Here is a 19690-nt window from a genome sequence, read left to right as displayed (position 1 = left end):
GAACTCCTATTTCATCTCTTTCTGTGCCTCAATATTCTCATCTGAGTTTGTGTCCTTATCTGGAAAATGGGTATAATAATAGCCACAATGGAGAGTTGCTGAAAAGATGAAGGGAAAATTTACCTCCAGGCCAGCACACCGTGAGCGCTCAGTAAGCGATACCTGTTATTAGACTGTAATATACACCTTCACAAAGGTTGGCTCGGCCTTAGGGCTAAACACCTGTATTAACATTTCAGCTGATTCAACTGGGACCAGGCTCCTGCCCCATCAGCCCTGGGAGGCTGCAGGATGGATGGTCAGAGTAAAAACCCACACACACACCCAGGACTCCCTGCAGGGCTGGCAGGGCCAGCTGAGGAGGCCATGTTGGATGCGGAGAACCGAGGAGAAGTGGGATGACCAGAGCAGAGAAGGAAAGTCCAGCCCCTCACCGAGCACGAGAACTGCCACCCCATGTGTTCAGAAAGGGCACCAAAGCCCAGCTCTGTGCTCCTTCCTTCAGCTCCTCCAGCCCCACCAAGTGCAGGAACACCGGCCCCCCAATCCCTGCTCCAAGTAGGGTTATCAGAACAGAGAGAGGCCAGCAGATGCCTGGCTATCACAGGAGGCATGAAAAGACCTTTGTCTTGGTGCCTTTTGGAGCAAAGCTCCGGTATCTGAAAAATTCACTCTGCATTCCACACTCAGAGTGAACAGCTCAAGCAATTGGAGAGGTGGGGAACACACAATGCTTACCGGGGAATCAGATCTAGAAAGCTCTGGAACAGAACCCCAGGGAGGACTGCACTGGGCACTCACCAAAATTTTGTAAAGAATATTTCCGTAGAGAAACAGACTCACAGACTTTGAAAAACCTATGGTTACCAAAGTGGACAGGTGGGAAGATGGGAGGGGTGGACTGGGAGTTTGGGACTGGCATATGAACAGTGGGGACCTGCTGTATAGCACTGTATTCTTTGATAATCTATGTGGGAAAAGAAATCTGAGAGGGAGTTCCCACTGTGGCTTGTGGGTTAGGAGCCTGACTAATATGCATGAAGATGTGAGTTCGATCCTTGGCCTTGCTCAGTGGGTCAAAGGATCTGGTGTTGCCGTGAGCTGCAGTGTAGGTAAAAGATGTGGCTTGGATCCTGAGTTGCTGTTGCTGTGGTATAGCCCCAGAAGCTGTAGCTCCAATTCAACCCTGGCCTGGGAACTTCCATATGCTGCAGGTGCGGCTCTAAAAAGTAAAAATAAAAAGTTGTGGTTAGTAAAGCAAATAAACGTTATTTACAGCAGAAACTCAAAAGACCTCCTCTCTACACGGCAGAATCCTTACCCAAGAAAACCACGTTCCTGTAATCCTCCAGCACGACATTCTCGAAAGAAGCCCTCTGACCCTGGTCCAAGCAACTCCGTTCACCTTTGGTGACTTATACAGCCACATCCTGGAAGGTCAATGAGTCCTGAAAAATCCCTAGAGTCTGTAAACTGGACTGGCTGGATGAAGGCACTGTAAGAGGTGAAAGATATTCTAGTTCTTCTGGCAGCTTTAATTCATTGCTGAATTAAAAACTCACTGATCCAAAAAATTCTCTTGCCTTTCTAATTTAGTCTTCTTCCCTTTCCCAAATCCTAAGACCCCAGTGGTAAAGGAGGCTCAATTTGAGTTTTCCACTCTCCAGTGGTCCTCAAACCCGGCATGCATCGGCGTCACCTACAGGGTTTGTAAAAAAGCCAACTGCTGGATTCCTCCCCACCGCCACCCCCATTTCGTAATTCATCAGGGGTAGAGTGGGGCTCAAAAATTTGCATTTCTAAACAAATGATTCCCACACTGCTAGTTTGGGGGCTGCACTTTAAGAACCACTGTTTTACACATCTGTTCTTCAAAGTTTGTTAAAGAATCCACAGCATCTTCATCCTCTGGGAGCTTGTTAGAGACGCAGCAACTCGGGCATCACCCTAGCCCTTCCCAGACTCTGCGCTTTTAACAAGATCCCAGGTGATTCGTGTGCACGTTTTGTGTACTTATCACATACTTTTGAGCCGAGACAGACTCCGAAGGAGGCAACAGGTAAATTTTAATTTACAGAGAACGTCTCTGGGACAACGGTTAACAATGAGGACTTCGGTCACTCGGGGCCACTGGTTTGGGAGGGTGAGGTTCCGGGCTCCCAGGCCTTGGCCCCCTTGGCCCCGCCCCCTCCACCTCTCGGTCGCGCTCGCCCCGCCCCTCTCACGGAGCCACGCCGGTTAATTGGCCAGCGGAGTCCCCGCATCCCGCCCCCGGCTCTTCTCGACTCCGCCTCCCTGCGGAGTGAGACTACTGCGCAGACGCAAATGCGAAAGCCGCGCTTTGCCCCTCTAGTCTCCCTGGGGTCCCCCGGGTCACCGAGGTCTCCTCCTAGAGTGGAGACTTCTCCCTTACTCGGGTGCCCGCCGAACCGCCACCCAGACGTGCAGACGTTTCCGAAGTTCTTAGCGTCTTTTTTAGAACGCCCGTCGTTACTCTTCCATTCATCCCACTAACGATACTTGGATGCCCGCCCTTTGGCAGAAGAATGAACGAGGCACGGTCCCTGCTCACTTGAAGGACTGTAGGACTGGGTGAGAAAAGCTGTGCCTCCTAGGAGCTGGAGGCGCCGGGGCGGGATAAAAGGAGGCTGTCCCGGAGGGTAACGGACCAAAGCCTGGCACCTGCCCGCCATAGAGGCACTCAGGTGTTTGGTGAATGGAGATCTCCAGTTAGAGAACATTCCGGGTGGAAGAAAGGCGGCTTGTGTTGAAAACATCTCCGTGTGCAGAGCGCGGGGGTCCCTGGAGATGAAGCTGGAGAGGTAAGCAGAGGCGATCCTGAAGCGCCAGGGACGCCCGATAAGACATTTAAAGATTTAAGTCCTGAGTCGTCTAGACGGTATTTTAATCAGGAGATAGGAGGCCTGATTTGCACTTTAAAATGCATCTGGCAGCCAGGCTGGGTGGAAGGAGGAAAACATCCGAAAGCTGTTAAGAGTGTGGCAGCAGAATGGAGGCTACCGGGGCCTGTCATGGGGTATTTATTCGTGAGCTGTCTTTCCTCTTCCACTAAGATGTAACTTCTGTGGGAGGAGGGCTGTGTCTGTCTGGTTCACTTTGCTTACCCAGCACCTAGAAGAGTGTCTGGTACTCAACAGACCCTTGACAAATGTTTGTTGGATGGATCAGTTTGTGGTTGATAGGACTTCCTAGCTGACCTGATAGTACATGAAAGTGGGAAGTAGAGGAAGGAACACAAATAGTAGAATCTGTTTAGTGGGTGTTTGCCGAGCACTTCTGGGCTGAAGGCTGACAAGCTGCCGCAGGGCAGACGTCCAGAAACAGGCTCCAAATTCTGGTATCATCAGAGGAGGGGCCCAAACCCCAGAATCTGCCACCAAGTACCAGTTCTGTGTTAGTCCCACCAACAACAACAAAAAAAATGTCAGTTTCCTTTCTGCCCACTGCACAACTGAATTTGAGAAGCACATCCTTTTTGGTTTTGTTTTGAATATTACCAGCCACATGCGTAGAATCCATATGACCATGACTTTAAGGTTGTTTATTATTTCATTGTATTGATGTAACATCATTTAATAAAGCCATTCCATGGTGCTTTTTTAGCTTTGCGGCTATTCAGGAATTAATATCTTCTCCCCTTCTTTCCTCCCCACCCCAATCCCCCACAACTTACTTTCTTTCTTGGCTTTTGGTGAATATTTTTCTGCCGCAGGAGATTACTAGTCAGACATTATTTTATCTTATAGCTCTTACCATATATTGGTTTCCAAAAAGTTAAATATGGCAACAGCAGTATCAGTTTATGCAACAATTACAAACTGAGTTTCTGCTGGTGCTAGGCACTGAGCTCTAGGGACATAATATGAGCAAAACAGACAGAGACACTGCCCTCATGTAGCTTCCAGTCTAGTACCGGACTATGGTATTTATCACACAAGTGTATAATTACAAACTAAATATAGTGTGAACCAAAAACACAGGCCTCTTGCCAAGAGGCAGGAACCAGTTTTACAACAATTCCAGCAGCACTGGTGGTAGGTGGTCTTGTGGGTTTCGTTTTTAATTTTATTACCGCATTTTACTAAAAAATGGGACTGCTTTGCCTGTTTTGATTTTGAAATATTCTGAATTGTTCCTAGTTCCTCTACCACTTAAGGGATGGCCTCTACCATACAAAACAAAACAAAACAAAAAAATCACAAATGTATACCTACATTTTTTAAAGATGAAAAACTAGAGGGTACTTACAAACTTGTCGTATCCGTTCTTTCTAGTTACTCTTTAACTCACTCCTCATCTCAGAAGCTAAAGTGGGACTTGAGTTTGAATCCCAGCTTCTCCACTTCTAGCCTTGTGGACTTGGGTGGATGACTTCAGCTTCTTGAGCCTCGGTTTCCTCATGGGTGAAATGGAATTAATACCCTCCTGGTGTGATTAGACCACAGGTCATATATGAGCATTCCTTTATGTGGGGAAAAAAAGAAAAAAAAAAAAAACAGACAACAAGAGCAGATTAGAGTCTCTGGCTCCTGGCCCAAACCCATGCTTGTGTGGCTCACAAACACACCATGCTAATGATGAAAGGAGTGTGCAGGTTGGTTTTACATTCTGAAAATGGAGGGTGGCTAATGCTTTGCCTCTCTCCAGGAGACCTCACATAATCTGGATGTCAGAGAAAGCCCTCCTTAACGGAGAGCCTTAGAGCTGAGAATGGAGAGTGAGCGGGAGTTCACTAGCTCAGGCTGGGCACAGACTGATCCTCCCCTGCTCTCTCTCACATCCAATCCATTAGCAGATCCTGCCGACTGTACCTTCTGACCATATACCCGAATCCCTTCACCTCCACCACAGCCACTGTAGACCAAGTCACCACTGTCTCTTGCCCTGGCCGACGCAGCAGCCACAGAGGGATTCCTTTATGATGGATCGTTTCACTGTGTGGCCCCAAACCCCCCAGTGCTTTCCCATCACTGGTAACATTAAATCCAGATTCCTTACCGGAGTCTACAAGGCCCTACTTCTGCCCCTGGCTACCACTCTGCCCTTGTTTTCTAAACAACTCTTGTATATTCCTTTCTTAAGGCTTTTGCACTTGCTGTTTTGTCTGCCTGGAATGCTCTTCCACCATTTACTTGAATGGGTCATTCACTCCCTTCAGTTCTCTGCCGGGGTATCACCTTTCCAGAGTGGGCTTCTTTGAGCTCTCCTCCAAGAGCATCCCCTTCTCTATTTATTTTCATAGCACTTTCAACTCCTGCCATTATTGTGTCTTTGATTATTTACTTGTTCAATTTTTTTTTTCTGTTTCCCCACTAAAATGCAAGCTCCGTGAGAACAGGAACCTTATTCTGTGCTGATCCCTAGCACTTAAAGTGTCTAGCACATAGTAGGTGCTCAAAACTTATCTAGTGAATGAATTAAATCATCAATGAATGAATGAGCCATATAAGCAAAGAGGGAGGGGAAAGATGTTTCAGATAAAGAAGACCGCATGTGCAGAGGATCTATAGCCACTAGGGGTTCCTGTCTGAAAGAAGACCTGTGGGGCTGGGGTACAGTGACAGGTAGTGGTGAAGAGATGAGGTGAGAGCTGAGCATGGACCAGACTAAAGAGGACCTTGTAGGCTCTGTTAACAGATTCTGGCCATTGTTCTAAGGGCAATGACGAGCCATTATAGGGTTTCAGATAAATTGAGGACTGTGTCTTTATAAGGTCCCCCTGACTACAGGGTGGTAAATGGATAAGGAACAGAGCAAGAATGGAAGCAGGGGACCAGTGAGCTGGCTGTCAGGTGTCTCTCATGACAGAGATAACAATGCTTTGCATTTGGATGCTGGTTGAAGAAGATGGAGAAACAAAATTTGGATGTAAAATCAACAGGCCCTACTTATTAACTAACTCTGTGATCCAAGGTGGATGGTGACATTATTAGACCCAAGAAACACAAACTCAGACTTAGCATCTCTTCACTAGCACAGAATCAAGCCATGTGGGCGTTCTTTTTCCCCCCATGAATATACATTCAACAAACCCCACTGGAGCTCTTACCATGTTTCAGGCCTATGCAAAGAGCTACAACAGATACAAAAATGGATAAGGTGAAGCAGGTCACCCAAGGGGAGTAACGTCCTGATAGAAATAATGCCCTTTTGGGAGTTACTGTCGTGGCTCGGTGGTTAACAAATCTGACTGAGAACCATGAGGTTGGGGGTTCGATCCCTGGCCTCGCTCAGTGGGTTAAGGATCCAGCATTGCCATGAGCTGTGGTGTAGGTTGCAGATGCGGCTCGGATCCCGCGTTGCTGTGGCTCTGGCATAGGCCGGCGGCTACAGCTCCGATTGGACCCCTAGCCTGGGAACCTCCATATGCCGCAGGTACGGCCCTAGAAAAGGCAAAATGCCCTTCTGCTTTCTTATATTCTCTGCCTTGCCAGTACTTGCCATTTCCTGTTGTCACCCATCTACCTCATATTAGGTATGTCTTTTTATTCTCTCTGCCTACCCCAAGGCCCAGCCAAAATTAGGTGTTCAATACGTCTTTCAATGAATGCAAATTTTTCTCCTTGACTGTTCTGGAGTCAGTTCCCTAAACTAAGGTTTCTCTCAAAGTTTACTGAGCTCATGTCAAAGTCATTTCAACTGTCCAAGCCAAACAGAGAAGAATAATTTGCCTACATAACTCACAAGGCTATTATGAGGGGGAAATAAATTCAAGGGGCTTTGCGAACAGGAAAGGTGTTTGGATGATAAACCCCTGCATGTGCACTGCCTTCATTACTGTTGTTGGCTTTATTTCCTGTTTATTCAACAAAGATTTACTTGTTACCTTGTGCTAGGAGCTGGAGACGGCAGACAAACAAGATAGTCTCTGTCCATGGAACTTATATTCACATGTCTACTAGAGCACTGAGGGTCAAGGTAAAAAGAATTTGAAAATCACTACCTACCCAGTCCCCTCACTACACAGAACACAGATGCCAGAGCAGCCAGCAGCATTTCCCCTTTTCATGCTTTGTTGCTTCTCACTGTCAAGGTCCTTATTGCCCATAACCCCACCTGGCCGGCCTTTCCTTCTTGGGTACACCCAGAGGATGCTCTATCAAATAATATTTAAAAGATTGGACCCTCTGTGCAAGCAACGACAACAGCTTTTCTTTAAATTCTCATTCATAGTATTTCCCCCCCAACCCCCGCCACAGTTTCTGGGTGTACGCTTAACAGATCCAGTTTTTTTTTCCTCTTGCATTTTAAGAGGCAGCAGGGGTCCTGGAAACTCTGGTACTAGTTATAATTTTCTTACAGGCACTGAAAGGTCACGTATTCTCTAGGGTCCTAGATACCTCAGAGGGGAGAGCTGAGGGGCGGAAGGTAGAAGATTAGACTGGTCCCTAAAATTATGTGATCCATGCCTAGTTCCCCACCTTCTCTTTCCGCGGTTATCAGTCCAGGGGTCAATTACCAAGACGTAGTCTCAGACTTTATTGAGGCAACCTCAGTATTCTGAGGCACACGCAGAGTACCCTCGAGGACAGTCTTGAGGACGCAGCCGGCTCCCGCGAGAAGACCTGTTGGAGCATGCGCATCAGTAACCCCACCCACCAGCCGGCTGAAGGGCGGGCTCGGAGTCGGCCACGTAAAGCGATTGGTTCTGCGCAGGGGTGGGGGTCTGGCTTCCGCCGGACGCCGGAAATGGCTCTCCGCCCCTGTCAGTGGGCCATGGAGACTGTGGCACAGTAGCGTCTGAGTAGTGAGGATTGCGAGGCCGACGGCCATGGAGGCCGTGCTGAACGAGTTGGTGTCTGTGGAGGATCTGCTGGTGAGGCCCGGCCCCGAGGGAGGGAACAGGAAGATTCGGAAGGGCGGGCCCTCAGGAGAGTGGGGTAGGGGCCAAACCCTCCTCCCAGCATCAGCTTTGCCCAGGGAAGCCGAACTACGGTTCCCGGCAGCCCCTGCAGTGTCCGGCTGCTGCCTAGAGGTTCCAGTTTGCCCCAGAGGCTAATGTGAGATGTAGTTTCCTGTGCTACCACGCCTCAGATTCAGGGCCTGGAGCCTGATGGGGGCTGGGTCTGTGCAGGATCTAGGAGGTCAGGGAGCACCTGTTTTTTGAGTGCTCTCCTGGCATGGTAACAGGGCGACCACCATAAAGTTTCATAAATTGCTCATTGAACCCGGCACGGTGCCTGGCAGGGGATATCTCAATCTTTGTAGCTCTAGTAGGAGGTAGGCACTATTTTTGTTCCTGTTTTGCAGATAAGAAGGGGTCCAAACCCGGCAGGGTGGGGATGGGAGAAGCAGTCGCCGACTAGAGAGTGTGTGGGCTGTTGTTGAGCAGTTCTGACAGCTTGTTTACTGTTCAGCCTCACGGGGTCAGCTGCTCCGGGAGCGGTGCCTGGAACTGCCACCAGGTGGCATCTCCACTCGGTGCCACTAGGGGGAGGGGAGCAGAGGGGGGACCATCCAAGGAGACAGACAGCCCACTGCTAAGAAGCAGAATGCCTGGGCCGAGGGATGGAGATGGCAGAATCAGGGATACTAGACCCCACAACAGACAAGGAAAATGTGGCAGAGGGAAAGATGGAGGGTAATGGGGAAAGGGACACGAAGGTCCTGATAGAGAGTGGCTTACCCCCTTCATTTCTAAATGACTCCTCTCCTCTCCTGTGGCAGAAATTTGAAAGGAAATTTCAGTCTGAGAAGGCAGCAGGCTCGGTGTCCAAGAGCACGCAGTTTGAATATGCCTGGTGTCTGGTGCGAAGCAAGTACAACGATGACATCCGTAAAGGCCTTGCTCTGCTGGAGGGTGAGGTGCTAAGCTGGCTCCCCAGCCCTCCCTTGCCATCGCCCTCTACCGCCACTGGCCTCTTTCACTCCCTCCATCTCAAGGACTGGGATCCTTTTAGAGCATGGTCCCTCAAAGTACCAGTCACCTCACAGTTATTTTCCAGTAGACTCACAGCAAAAAAGGGCTATGCTTAGCCTGACTTCTTGTAATATATACTTTTGGCTACTTACCACCTCATCATTGTTTTGCCAAATAGTCATGGCCTGTCAGTCCCCACAGGACTTTGGTGATCTGATAGTCTAGACACAAGGAAAATGACTTGTCCCAGGTCACACAGCTGCCTAATTAATGGCTGAATTGGGACTAGAAGCATCTCTCTTGTGTGTCCTAGTCCCACGCTCTTTGCCCCCCACCATGTTGCTTATTTAGCAGTGGTTGTTGAAAATCTTCTGAGGGGGCCCATGGAAGAAGTATAGAAAATGATCCCAAAAGCCTGTGAGCAGATAGTGCTCTTTTGATCAGAATGCTGTTTCTCATGGTTTTGGATGGGTCAGCATTTGGTGAGAGCCTACCATACTTCACCCTTAAATCTCTCTGTACCCCCTTTCTCTTGGTCAGGTGATGGTGTGTAAGCAAACAGTGTACTAGCCAAGGATGCCTATTGTAAATCCATAAAAGTAAGAGTCTTCCTTAATGCAAATAATTTCAGCCTCCATTTGTCTACTTTGCCAATTGGGATTTCTTGGGTTTCCTCTGCAGCAGAAAGGGTCTCTAAACATTGCCAGTCTAGTTGAGGAAATAGTACAGACACTTGGGAAGATGTATAAACACCTGCAAAACTACTTAGCAAGAAATTCAAGTGTACAGAGTACAACGGAACACATACGCCTCAGGGAAGTCACTGAACTAAGAGTGTCAGCTGGGGCCTTTCTGAGGGGTACTTGAAGGGGAGTTTTGAGCTGATTTTTTAGAGGGGGAAGGAGTGCAAACTTATTTTGAACACGTCTAGCAGCAAGCAACTGTAGTTAACATACACAGCAGGTGCCACAACTGAGTGAACCCTGGCTTCAGTGGAGCCTTGATTTCCTTTCAGTTGACTTTGAATGAACCAGAGTCAACTCCTGTGTTGATAGTGGGGTGTTGATCACCAGGGCATTGGGCAGTCTGGGTTCATGCTGTCACGAGGCTCTGACTGGGAAGCCTCGAGACTGGAGCTGAAATGGAGGCTCAGGACATGACTTTCCCCCAGGATCATATAGGGATTCAGGGAGTGGAAGGGGTCTCTGGGACACAGGCACTAGGAAAGGAAGAGAAGGAGTTTTCACCCTCTCCCCCACCCCCTACAGAGCTGCTGCCCAAAGGGAGCAAAGAGGAGCAGCGGGATTATGTCTTCTACCTGGCCGTGGGGAACTACCGGCTCAAGGTAAGGCAGACGGCTCCCTTCTCCCCTCCCTCTCACCTGGGTGACCAAGCACCCTCTCCTCTTCTCTCCTCCAGGCTAAGCCAGGGGCGGGTGGGGGGTGTGGGTTACAGAGGTGCAAGGTAATAGCAGGTCAGGACACAGTGGGAAGGTGAGAGACAGGGTGCCAAGGGTGTGGGGAGCAATGACGTCAGCACGGGGGTGCAGCCCCAAGCCTCGGGTTGTTATCTCCCTCGGCTTATCACCCCCACACAGTTGGGGTGGTTTGTGGACTCTACTCCACGGGTGAGGCTGGAGCGAAGGAGCGGTGGAGGGAGAGGGAGGAGCCTGGGGGCCAATTCCGAGAGAATTCTAAGGGGGGTGTTTGTTTTCCCTGAGCGTAGGAATATGAAAAGGCCCTAAAGTATGTGCGCGGGCTGCTGCAGACAGAGCCACAGAACAACCAGGCCAAGGAACTGGAAGGGCTCATTGACAAGGCCATGAAGAAAGGTGAAGGCGCCGCTCCGCCCCTCTCCTCCTTCCCCTCCCATCCCCACCCTCCTGCCCCCAGGCACCCCCAGGTCCCTCACAGCTCTGTTAAGTCCCCTTCCCTCCCCGCTGCCTGGGCCCTCTGGTCCCTCTTCAGATGATGCCCTGCAAGCAGTTCCTCCTCAAACCCCCTTTCTTCTCCAGCCCTGGGGTCCCTCACCCATGCCTCCAGGTAGAGGCGCCCATCTTCCGTGGAGAACCAGCGGGCGGTGAGCGGACAGCAGCCGAGGCCTCGCAGGGAGTGGGCTTGGACTCCTGACGGTCTCCCCTTTCCTCTCCCCAGATGGACTAGTGGGCATGGCCATTGTTGGAGGCATGGCCCTGGGCGTGGCCGGACTGGCTGGACTCATTGGACTTGCTGTATCCAAGTCCAAATCCTGAACGAGACTGCATCTCCGCCTCTGCCCGGGGATACATGGGAGCCCGTGGAGGACACTGGAGAGACCCCTCCTGACCCCCGTCCCTCTTCCCCTGCACCCCGGCACTGTCCTCTGTGGCCTTCAGCCCCCTCCCCCCGAGACCTGTCCTCTAGCCCCAAATCATGTGCTGTGGGACAAGTGTAAATAAACTGGGCTTTGGCTTGGGAGCCTCTGTGTCCGTGTCGAGGACGGCGCCAGGGGTGGGGGTCGTGCACAGGCCTCCCCTGCTCTGTGCCCTCCTCCCGCAGGCTGGTGTGGGGTTTCTCTTCATCTGCCAAGCAGCCCAGACCCCTCACCCTTCCTCCTCCCCCAACCAGCCACATCCTTGGGCAGTGGTACGCAGAGGGACGCGGCCTTTGCATGGCCTTATACTCGAGAAAAAGCAGTGACCCGAGGCGGGAAGGGCAGAGCTGAAGGGACAGGCAAGGATTTATGTCCCCCTTCTCCTCTGACCCACTCAGCTGCCTCACAGCACGCGGAGTTTTCCACACCAGGGGGGCCCCCACTCAGTTTCCTCCAAAACCTCCACCCTTCCCTCCCTTTGTCTTCCTGTGGCCTCCCCTTCCTCCTCCCCAGCCTTCTCCTTAGGGGAGGGGACCACTGGGGGGGGGGGGAAATGGGCATTTGGCATGGAGTCGGCAGAGGTCTTGGGACAGGATAGGAGCCCAGGGCATCCCAGTTGTAGATGGAAGGGTGGGACCCAGTCCCCATCCAGCCTGCTCTGCCCCAGACCCACCCCTGCCCCGTGCCAGGCTCAGCATGGCCTCATGTTGCTTCATTGCATGCCTCTCGTTCCACAGCCCAGCCAGCCCAGCTTGGGGGCCACTGGGGAGGAGGCACCAAAGGGGAGGCACGGAGGAGCCTCATACGGGTGGGGGCGGTGGGGGGCTACACCTCAGCTCAGTGATGTCCCATGTGACTGCCTGGGCATAGGAAGGATGACCCCCTTGGAACTGAGCCCCAGCTCAGAAGGGAACCAGCACTGTGGCAGCTGTGGCCTTGGGTCAGGAAATGGGTCTGTGCCAGGACAGGTGCTCAGCTTAGGGTGTGGACCTGGAGGTTTCTAATCTGCCATAATTAATAGAGCTGGTGACAGTTTTGATAACTCTGATCTGCTTAGATTAGTGCAGGATCACGACCTGGGCTGGTGCTTTATCCCCCTGGGGGCCCTTTGGCGGCAAGATCAAGCTTACTGCCCGGAGTCAAAGATCAACCCAACCAGGGGGGAGTTCAAGTTCAGGAAGTTGAAGTTCAGAGGAAAGCAACCTCCTGGTGGTCTCACCCCGGGCTGAGGGCACCCAGACCCAGGGCATTCACCAAGAATCAAGCAGTTCATCTGGCGGGGAGCTTTGATCTGTGGACACAGTTCTACGAAGTGACCAGTAATAATTCTAGTTCTCGGAAGCAGAAGCAAGCTCAAGGGGCTCAAACTTCATGGCCGGGTCGTTTTGGTAAATGATGGGACCTGGTTGGACCCCAGGTTGGTTGGATTCCAGAGCTGAGGGTTTCTCCCAGACACCCCATTCCTTATTCAATCTTAAACTTCCTTGGAGACCATGCCCTCAGCCCCAGGTCTTTGAGTCTCTCGAGCTCTTCTCAGCAACATCCAGAGGGGGCGGCTCGGCTCCCTCCATCCTTCCCCACCGGAAGGTGCAGCGGTCTGCAGCCAGCCTCCACCTCTGTCTCTTGACTCTTCAGCCACCTTCCCTCTCCTTGTCCCTCTGACTCCATTCTCTGGCCCCGATGAAAGCCGAGTCAAAGGCAGGCCCTTGCTTCCCCTCGGCGGCTCCCAGTGCCTCCCAGGGGAGCCCCTCCTTGGCAGATGGCATCCGTTAGTCACTCCCCGGTAAGTCCTCTCCCCCCACCCTCGTGGGGCGGGGAGCCCAGGGCAGCCCAGAGGCTGGGGGGAGGGGGTGGACTTTTGGCCCGTTCCGTTTATTCCTTCCATCTCCTCGTCAACAGCTGCCCAGCGCTCTCGGCTCATTCCTCTGACGGACCTGTGGGGAAGCAGAGAGGCCTGGAGAGAGGGAAGACCTGGGCCAAGGAAGAGGCTCTGCCTCCCCCTGTCCCCAGCCTGCCTCCGCCGCCCTCCTCAGCCAAAGCCCCTTCGAGTCCCCTGGGGCTCAGCCCCTCCCCCTGTCCGGGGCCCAGGTTGCCCGCGGGGCCTGCCTCCCACCATGTCGGTGGCTGTGGAGATCTTCGGCTTCCTCATGGCAGCCCTGGGGTTGGTGCTGCTGGGGGTGACGCTGCCGCACAGCAGCTGGCGAGTGTCCACCGTGCACGGGAACGTCATCACCACCAACACCATCTTCGAGAACCTCTGGTACAGCTGCGCCACCGACTCCCTCGGGGTCTACAACTGCTGGGAGTTCCCGTCCATGCTGGCCCTCTCGGGTACGGGGCAGGGAGCTGATGGAGGCGGGAGGTTGGAGGGACCCCCCCCCCCGGGGTGGGTGGGGGCGCCGTACAGCTCAGGGAGGCCCAATCCAGCTGGGAGACCGGGGTTCCTGCAGCCGAGAGTGCTGTGGGCGGCCCTCTGTCTGGAACTGCAGTGGCCACCTCGTCACACGTGGCCCCCCGCTCTAAGGTGACCCTCTGTCTTTGGGTTGCAAGTGCAGGCAGCAGGGTCAGAGTGCCGGCCTCAGCACCTGCAGTTGACTGGCTCTGTGCCTTGGGCAGGTGATAAAATGAGCTTTACTGACTCGTCTGAAAATCAGGGTTATGATAGGCCTGGTTCACAGGGTGGTCCTGAGGATTATATGAGATAAAATGTGCAAAATGTGAACATGATGCTAGCAGCTATATGTGCTCAATCAGGTTTACATTTTGAGCTCCCGTTGTGGCTCAGCAGAAATAAATCTGACTAGCATCCATGAAGATGCAGGTTTGATCCCTGGCCTTGCTCAGTGGGTTAAGGATCCGGCGTTGCTGTGAGCTGTGGTGTAGGTCGCAGACACAGCTTGGATCTGGCATGACTATGGCTGTGGTGTAGGCCAGCAGCTGCAGCTCCAATTCAACCCCTAGCCTGGGAACCTCCATATGCTGCAGGCAAGGCCCTAAAAAAGACGAAAAAAAAAGTTTACATTTTAGTTTCAGGTTGCGAGTGCTGCAGCTTGTGGGGTGAAGAGGAAACCCCATCTTGGATTCTTTCGGGCTGAGATACTTAGAAATCTCCATAGCCTTTTAGGCTTCCCCTGGGGCAGGCTTCCCCTGAGGCACTGGTCTCGCCACCATGGCAAGTTCTAAAGGGCTGTTTTAAAAGGCCTCCTCTTGCACGTTTCAGTGTCCACTGTAAGCAGGGGTGTGTGCTTATGTGGCTGGGGTTCTCGGGGCAGCGCACGTTTGGAGGTTCTTGGCAGCCTGGAGCCTAATAGCTCTTTTGACCAGAAAGATTCTCACTGGTGGCCGGAGCACCTTCCTGCTCCCTGCTCAGCCTTTGAGTAGTGCCTGCATTACCTCCCAGGGGACTGCTTAGTCCACCGTTTGGTGGGCCAAGAGGGGCTGACTGGGAAGCCTAGCGGTGCAGCTCAGCAACCTCACTGGGTGCTCCTGGAGCCTTGGTGCTCTTCCAGACCCCCTACTGCAGGGGCTGGGTGGTGGGGGAAGGAACTGAGGCCAGCACACCACAAAATCACCCCTGTGACGGTCAAAGATGCCCTGAGCAGTTAGGGAGTCTGGTCTTTTGTGCCCCCAATCTTTTGTACCCAGAATCTCCTGAGGCAGCTGCAGGGGCTTCATGCTCTCATCCCATCCAGGACCCCTCACCCCCCAAAAAAAAACCTTTTATAAAAGTCTGGGCCAGACACCCAGAATGCTGGATGGCCAGAAGGGACATTGGTGGCAGCTGCCCTGCAGCCCTGGCCATCCCCACCTCACCGACCCCTCAACCACACTGTGGTGTGAGGAGAGGCCCCACTTGGACTTCGGCCTGAGACCTCTTGTGTTGCGAGTGAGTAGAGAGGCAGGAGGTGCGAGGTGCTGGGGGAGGGCATACAGCACAGCTGCGGGGGGTTGAGGTCCAGGCGTCGTGCTAGGTGCTTTGCATGCACCGTTTCAGTGCCATTTATAGCCCTACTGTGGCAGTGTTAGTAACCTCATCTTATGGAAGCTGGAAAACCACAAGGTGACCTGCCCAGAGCCATACAGCTGGTAGCTGGGCTGGAATCCAGACTCATCCATCTGAGTCCAGAGGCAGCTGATAATTCCCAGGCTGATTCTGGTCTGGGGAGGGGTCTTGTCATTTACTCACCCCTCAGCCGCCCAGCCCACGCTCTTACAGACCCTTCAGTAATCTCCCTTTGTTCAAAGAGCTCCATGGGGATCTGGAGCTGGTCTGCCCCTGGTGGGGACGAGGAGATGGAAGGAGGGATGGATGGATGGATGGATGGATGGATGGATGGATGGATGGGGAAAGGCTGTGAGTAGGGAGAGACAGTGGGGAACTCCAGGGGAGTGGCTGGGATGAGAAAATGCTCCCATATAACTTTGTCCCTCCTCCCTACTCTCCAACTCTGGGCCACTTCACATCCTCCTGGCACCGCCCCTCCAGGAAAGGGGTGCAAGGTCCTTGAGAGTGCCTGGCAACTATCAAAGACAGGGGAGGAGGAAGGCGGGGAAGCAGCCGTTTCCTCCAGGTTTGAGAAGGAAGGAAGAGGCACTGAAAGCCTTTGAGCCGGACAGGCTTGGATTGGTCCTGAGACCAGGTGCCCCCCCCCACCCCAAATCTGCAGCGGCCCTTTAATCAGTGACCCGCAGGCCACTGCTGCCCCCTGTCGTTCACTCCAGGAAGAGGCTCCATTTAGGATGTCCCACATTGCACTAGGCACTAGGCGTGAGCTAGCAGGTGTGGGGGAGCAAGGGTGCCCCCGTGTAGTACAGAGCAGAACATGGCAGTTCTCAGCCAGGGGTGATTTTTTGACAATATCTAAACATTTTGATTGTCCTCTTGGGGGGACTGCTACTGACATCTAGTGGGCCGAGGTCAAGGATGCTGCTAAACAGACTACAATGCAGGGGTGCCCCTGAACAAGGCATTATCTGGCCAAAGCATTATCTGGAGAAGCCCTGTAACAAGTGAGCCTGTGCAGGGGGGAGGGGTGGGAAGCGCTGAGCCTTGTTGACGGAGGTGAGTTCCTGGGAGGAAGGGGGTTGTGAGCCATCAGCCTGACCCCTGAGGCTGGATGGGCTCCGAAGGGGAAGAAGAGGACTCGAAGGCTTTTAGGGACTGAGGCCGGAGCAAGTGCTGTAAGGGGCTGGCTCTGTGGTAGACAGGAGAGCAGATGGCGGGGCAGGGCCAGCTCTGGGACTCATGGCTGCGCCCCACCTCCCCAGGGTACATCCAGGCCTGCCGGGCACTCATGATCACCGCCATCCTCCTGGGCTTCCTGGGCCTCTTCCTGGGCATGGTGGGGCTGCGCTGCACGAACATTGGGGGCTTGGAGCTCTCCAGGAAAACCAAGCTGGCGGCTACCGCAGGGGCCCTACACATACTGGCCGGTAATTGGGGGAAGGTGATGGGGGGACCCTGCACTACCATGGGGATGGGGGTGGCCCTTGGCCCAGACCCCCAGGGTTGCCTCACCTTCCCTTTGCATTAACATCTGCCTTCTCTCCCAGCTCACCTCATCACCCCCAGCCATCCTCATCAAATCCCTCGACTACACAATCAGTCCATCAGCAATGTTTCTGGAGCCCACCCCCATCTCCTCTGCCCCCCAGGAGCCAGGCATGAGTTAGGTGTGGGAGGGACTCCGGAGGAGAGAGTGTCCGCCCTCCAAATTTCCAGCCTGCCTGGGAAGACTAGTTAGGATGGGCGTGGGCACACAAACGCCGTGCACAATCACAGTACCAGCGACTCACCATCTCAATTTGCAGACTGTTTCTGCACACATCACCACACAAGCCTGTGAGGCAAGGCGGGTCTTCCTTTTCTCCAGATGTGGAAACGGGCTCAGAAAGGGCAGGTGGCTCACAGGAAGACCAGCCCCCTGGAGCGGCCTGTAGTCCAGGGGCCTGGCTGGCCTCAGGCCTTGAAGCTCCGAGTAGTGAAGGCTTGGTCCAGCTCTGAGGACTCTGGGAGGCCAAGAAAAGGGATGTCAGGCCAGCAGGGCTGTTTAGGGAAAACTGCTTGGGCTTTTGAGGATGGAGCAGATTCCCAGCAAGGACACTATGTAGTCAAGGCCAAGGCGCTAGAGGAAGGAAGGACAAAACAGGTCTGGGAAAAGGGCCGGGGCGGCGGGGACTGAGGAGCAGCATGGGAGACTAACCAGGAGCGAGGGGGCTGCAGGTGGATCCTGGGTGCTGGGTGGAGCAGCCCGTGGGTGACCTAGGAAACATGAGTCATGAGCTGGGGAGGGAAAAAGGAAAGGGGTAGAAATAAACTTGCTCTTGGACTTGCTGCCCGGTCCTGCTCCCTGGGCCGCCCCTTCCTCTGCTGGGCCTAGTGCCGTCCCCCTCTCCCTGTGCAGGGGTCTGCGGGATGGTGGCTATCTCCTGGTACGCCTTCAACATCACCCGGGACTTCTTCGACCCCTTGTATCCGGGGACCAAGTGAGTGTGGAAGTCCCACCCACGGGGGCAGCGGGGGGTCTTAGCCCCTGACCCTCGAGCTAGTGCCGCCTGTTCGACCTCATCCCCAGGTATGAGCTGGGCCCCGCGCTCTACCTGGGCTGGACCGCCTCCCTGCTCTCCATCCTGGGCGGCATCTGCCTCTGCTCCAGCTGCTGCTGCGCTCAGGACGACGACCCAGCAGCCAAGTAAGGGAAGGAGCACCGTGGGGGGCGGGCCGAGGGCCGCACCTCCCTCTGACCCAGGTTCTCTCCCCCTCCACCAGCGTCCGGGTTCCCTACAAGGCCCCGATGCCCGCCTCCAGCCTCACTGCCCGCTTGCCCGCCGTAGCCTCGGATGAAGACGGCGACAGCAGCTTCGGCAAGTACGGGAAAAACGCTTACGTATAGGAGGCCTAGCCCGTGGACCACATTCGCTTCCCACTGCTCCCAGTGGAACCCCCGGGCTGCAGGCGCGGGTCCCTACTCCCTGTAACAAGCTCTGGGCCCAGCCTTGCATCAGGCTCCGCCCCATGCCCTGGAGTCTCGCCAGCTCTGGCTTCAGGCCCCGCCTCCCCGGTCGGAGCTCCGCCCTGGCCACGCCTCCGTCGGCTGGCCCTCTGGATCCTCCCTGGTTAAGAACCCAACGACGCCCGAGAACTCCCTCTGGCCCCCGAGACTGGACCCATCGTAACTTTCTGAGTCTGGGCTCTGGGCGATGACGGGGGCTGGAGATGTCCCCGAGTGTTTTTAGTCGGTATACACATTCATAAATAAATTTGTATTAGGAATGGTGGCGGTTGAAAGTGTCACGAGGCAGTTGGCCCCGCAAGGGGTGCATGAGGTGGTACCCAGGGTCACCTCAGCTCTTGGACCCAAACTGTCACCTGTCCTCCTCTCCATCGCCTTTGGACCATCCCATCCAGCAGGAGAGGAGAGGAGAGGAGAGGAGTTGGCAAGTGATTTCTGGAGCGCGCCACTCTTACAGCTATGATGGGGCCGCCTAGAGCAGCTGGTCTAGAGCAGAGTTTCTTTTCCTGAGCGTGAGAGTGGAATATCAGAATTTGCCAAGCACTTTGAAATTGTGTCACATTGGGAGTTCCCTTCGTGGCTCAGCTGTTAACGAACCCAACTAGGACCCAAGAGGATATGGGTTCGATTCCTGGCCTCACTCAGTGGCTTAAGGTCTGGTGTTGCTGTGGCTGTGGTGTAGACCAGCAGCTGCAGCTCCGATTCAGCCCTAGCCTGGGAACTTTCATATGCAGCAGGTGCAGCCCTAAAAAGACAAAAACAAAACAAAACAAAAAAGTGTCAAATCAACTAGACCTCGTGCAAGAACACTTTTCTGGGGAAGGTTCCATAATTTACAGAAAAGGCACTGAAGGTCTGTTCACAGAGGCGCGTGTACTGGTGTCTGTGTGTGTGTGCGCACGTGCCTCCATGGTGTCCAGCTCAGACATGGCACCGGGTCACGGGCAGTCTTGGCACAAGTCCAGTGAGTACCAAGCAGAGCAGGTCCCTACTTGAGACAGAAAACAGGCCGTGAGAAAGAAGCCTGGCATGCAGAGGAGGGAGGGGGTGCCTGGGCCCTACCCCAGCACCCATCCCCTGCCGTCTGAACATGGCCATCAGTCATTGGAGGTGGCTTGGGTGCTGACCTTGAACCCCTCCTCTTTCTCTTTCATCCCATCACCTACGCCAGCTTTCTCCTGGGATGCAGAGACCCCCTCCCCTGAGCTTCAGAAGCCACGCAGTCCGAGCGTTTTCACCAGGCTGAGCAAATTTCTCTTTCCCTGAGTCACAGTTCCTGTCATGCCAGCCTCTGAGTCACACAGGTTGACAACCTCAATCGTCTGTGGCTTCTCCCTTCACTCCTCTTCGCCACCTCCCCTCAGTTGGCTGCCAAATCCTATTGACTCCCCCTCCACGGGGTTTTTCACACCTACCTAGGTCTCCCCTTCACTGCCTGGTGTCG

At 53.8% G+C, this 19690-nt stretch overlaps 2 protein-coding genes and 2 long non-coding RNA genes across 6 annotated transcripts; 2 read left to right on the top strand and 2 right to left on the bottom strand.

Annotated features, from left to right (window-relative positions):
- Window positions 1-2190: 2190 nt before the first annotated feature.
- LOC125127152 (uncharacterized) lies at window positions 2191-7614 on the bottom strand. Of its 3 annotated transcripts, none has more exons than XR_007134870.1 (3): window positions 7443-7614; window positions 4270-4483; window positions 2191-3391 (listed from the first exon to the last, which is right to left on the bottom strand). It is a non-coding gene; the product is annotated as an uncharacterized LOC125127152 (long non-coding RNA). The 3 variants fall into 3 exon arrangements; XR_007134872.1 differs by having other exon boundaries at window positions 2193-2959; XR_007134871.1 differs by having other exon boundaries at window positions 2194-2814; window positions 7443-7613.
- A 69-nt stretch (window positions 7615-7683) lies between these two features.
- FIS1 (fission, mitochondrial 1) lies at window positions 7684-11337 on the top strand. The gene is made up of 5 exons (XM_047779762.1): window positions 7684-7837; window positions 8689-8821; window positions 10150-10226; window positions 10607-10712; window positions 11035-11337. Exons 1-5 carry the CDS (start codon window positions 7793-7795, stop codon window positions 11130-11132), a joined length of 459 nt encoding a protein of 152 aa, XP_047635718.1. The 5' UTR covers window positions 7684-7792; the 3' UTR covers window positions 11133-11337.
- Window positions 11338-12952: 1615 nt separating this feature from the next.
- CLDN15 (claudin 15) lies at window positions 12953-18506 on the top strand. Its single transcript, XM_047779756.1, has 6 exons — window positions 12953-13016; window positions 13133-13564; window positions 16502-16666; window positions 17638-17719; window positions 17809-17925; window positions 18003-18506. Exons 2-6 carry the CDS (start codon window positions 13348-13350, stop codon window positions 18124-18126), a joined length of 705 nt encoding a protein of 234 aa, XP_047635712.1. The 5' UTR covers window positions 12953-13016; window positions 13133-13347; the 3' UTR covers window positions 18127-18506.
- Window positions 13008-18201, bottom strand: LOC125127154 (uncharacterized). The gene is made up of 3 exons (XR_007134876.1): window positions 17437-18201; window positions 17030-17242; window positions 13008-13167 (listed from the first exon to the last, which is right to left on the bottom strand). It is a non-coding gene; the product is annotated as an uncharacterized LOC125127154 (long non-coding RNA).
- Window positions 18507-19690: the final 1184 nt, after the last annotated feature.

Source organism: Phacochoerus africanus, chromosome 5 (genome assembly GCF_016906955.1).
Source record: "Phacochoerus africanus isolate WHEZ1 chromosome 5, ROS_Pafr_v1, whole genome shotgun sequence".
Taxonomy (NCBI): Eukaryota; Metazoa; Chordata; class Mammalia; order Artiodactyla; family Suidae; genus Phacochoerus; species Phacochoerus africanus.
This window is presented reverse-complemented; position numbering and strand designations above follow the sequence as displayed.

Bases quoted from the DNA above. Each gene is read 5' to 3' on its own strand.
- FIS1 (XM_047779762.1), top strand. From the start codon at position 7,793: ATGGAGGCCGTGCTGAACGAGTTGGTGTCTGTGGAGGATCTGCTG. The intron at 7,838-8,688 runs GTGAGGCCCGGC...CTCCTGTGGCAG, and splicing joins TGTCTGTGGAGGATCTGCTG to AAATTTGAAAGGAAATTTCA. The intron at 10,227-10,606 runs GTAAGGCAGACG...CCCTGAGCGTAG, and splicing joins TGGGGAACTACCGGCTCAAG to GAATATGAAAAGGCCCTAAA.
- CLDN15 (XM_047779756.1), top strand. From the start codon at position 13,348: ATGTCGGTGGCTGTGGAGATCTTCGGCTTCCTCATGGCAGCCCTGGGG. The intron at 16,667-17,637 runs GTAATTGGGGGA...CTCCCTGTGCAG, and splicing joins GGCCCTACACATACTGGCCG to GGGTCTGCGGGATGGTGGCT. The intron at 17,926-18,002 runs GTAAGGGAAGGA...CCCCTCCACCAG, and splicing joins GACGACGACCCAGCAGCCAA to CGTCCGGGTTCCCTACAAGG.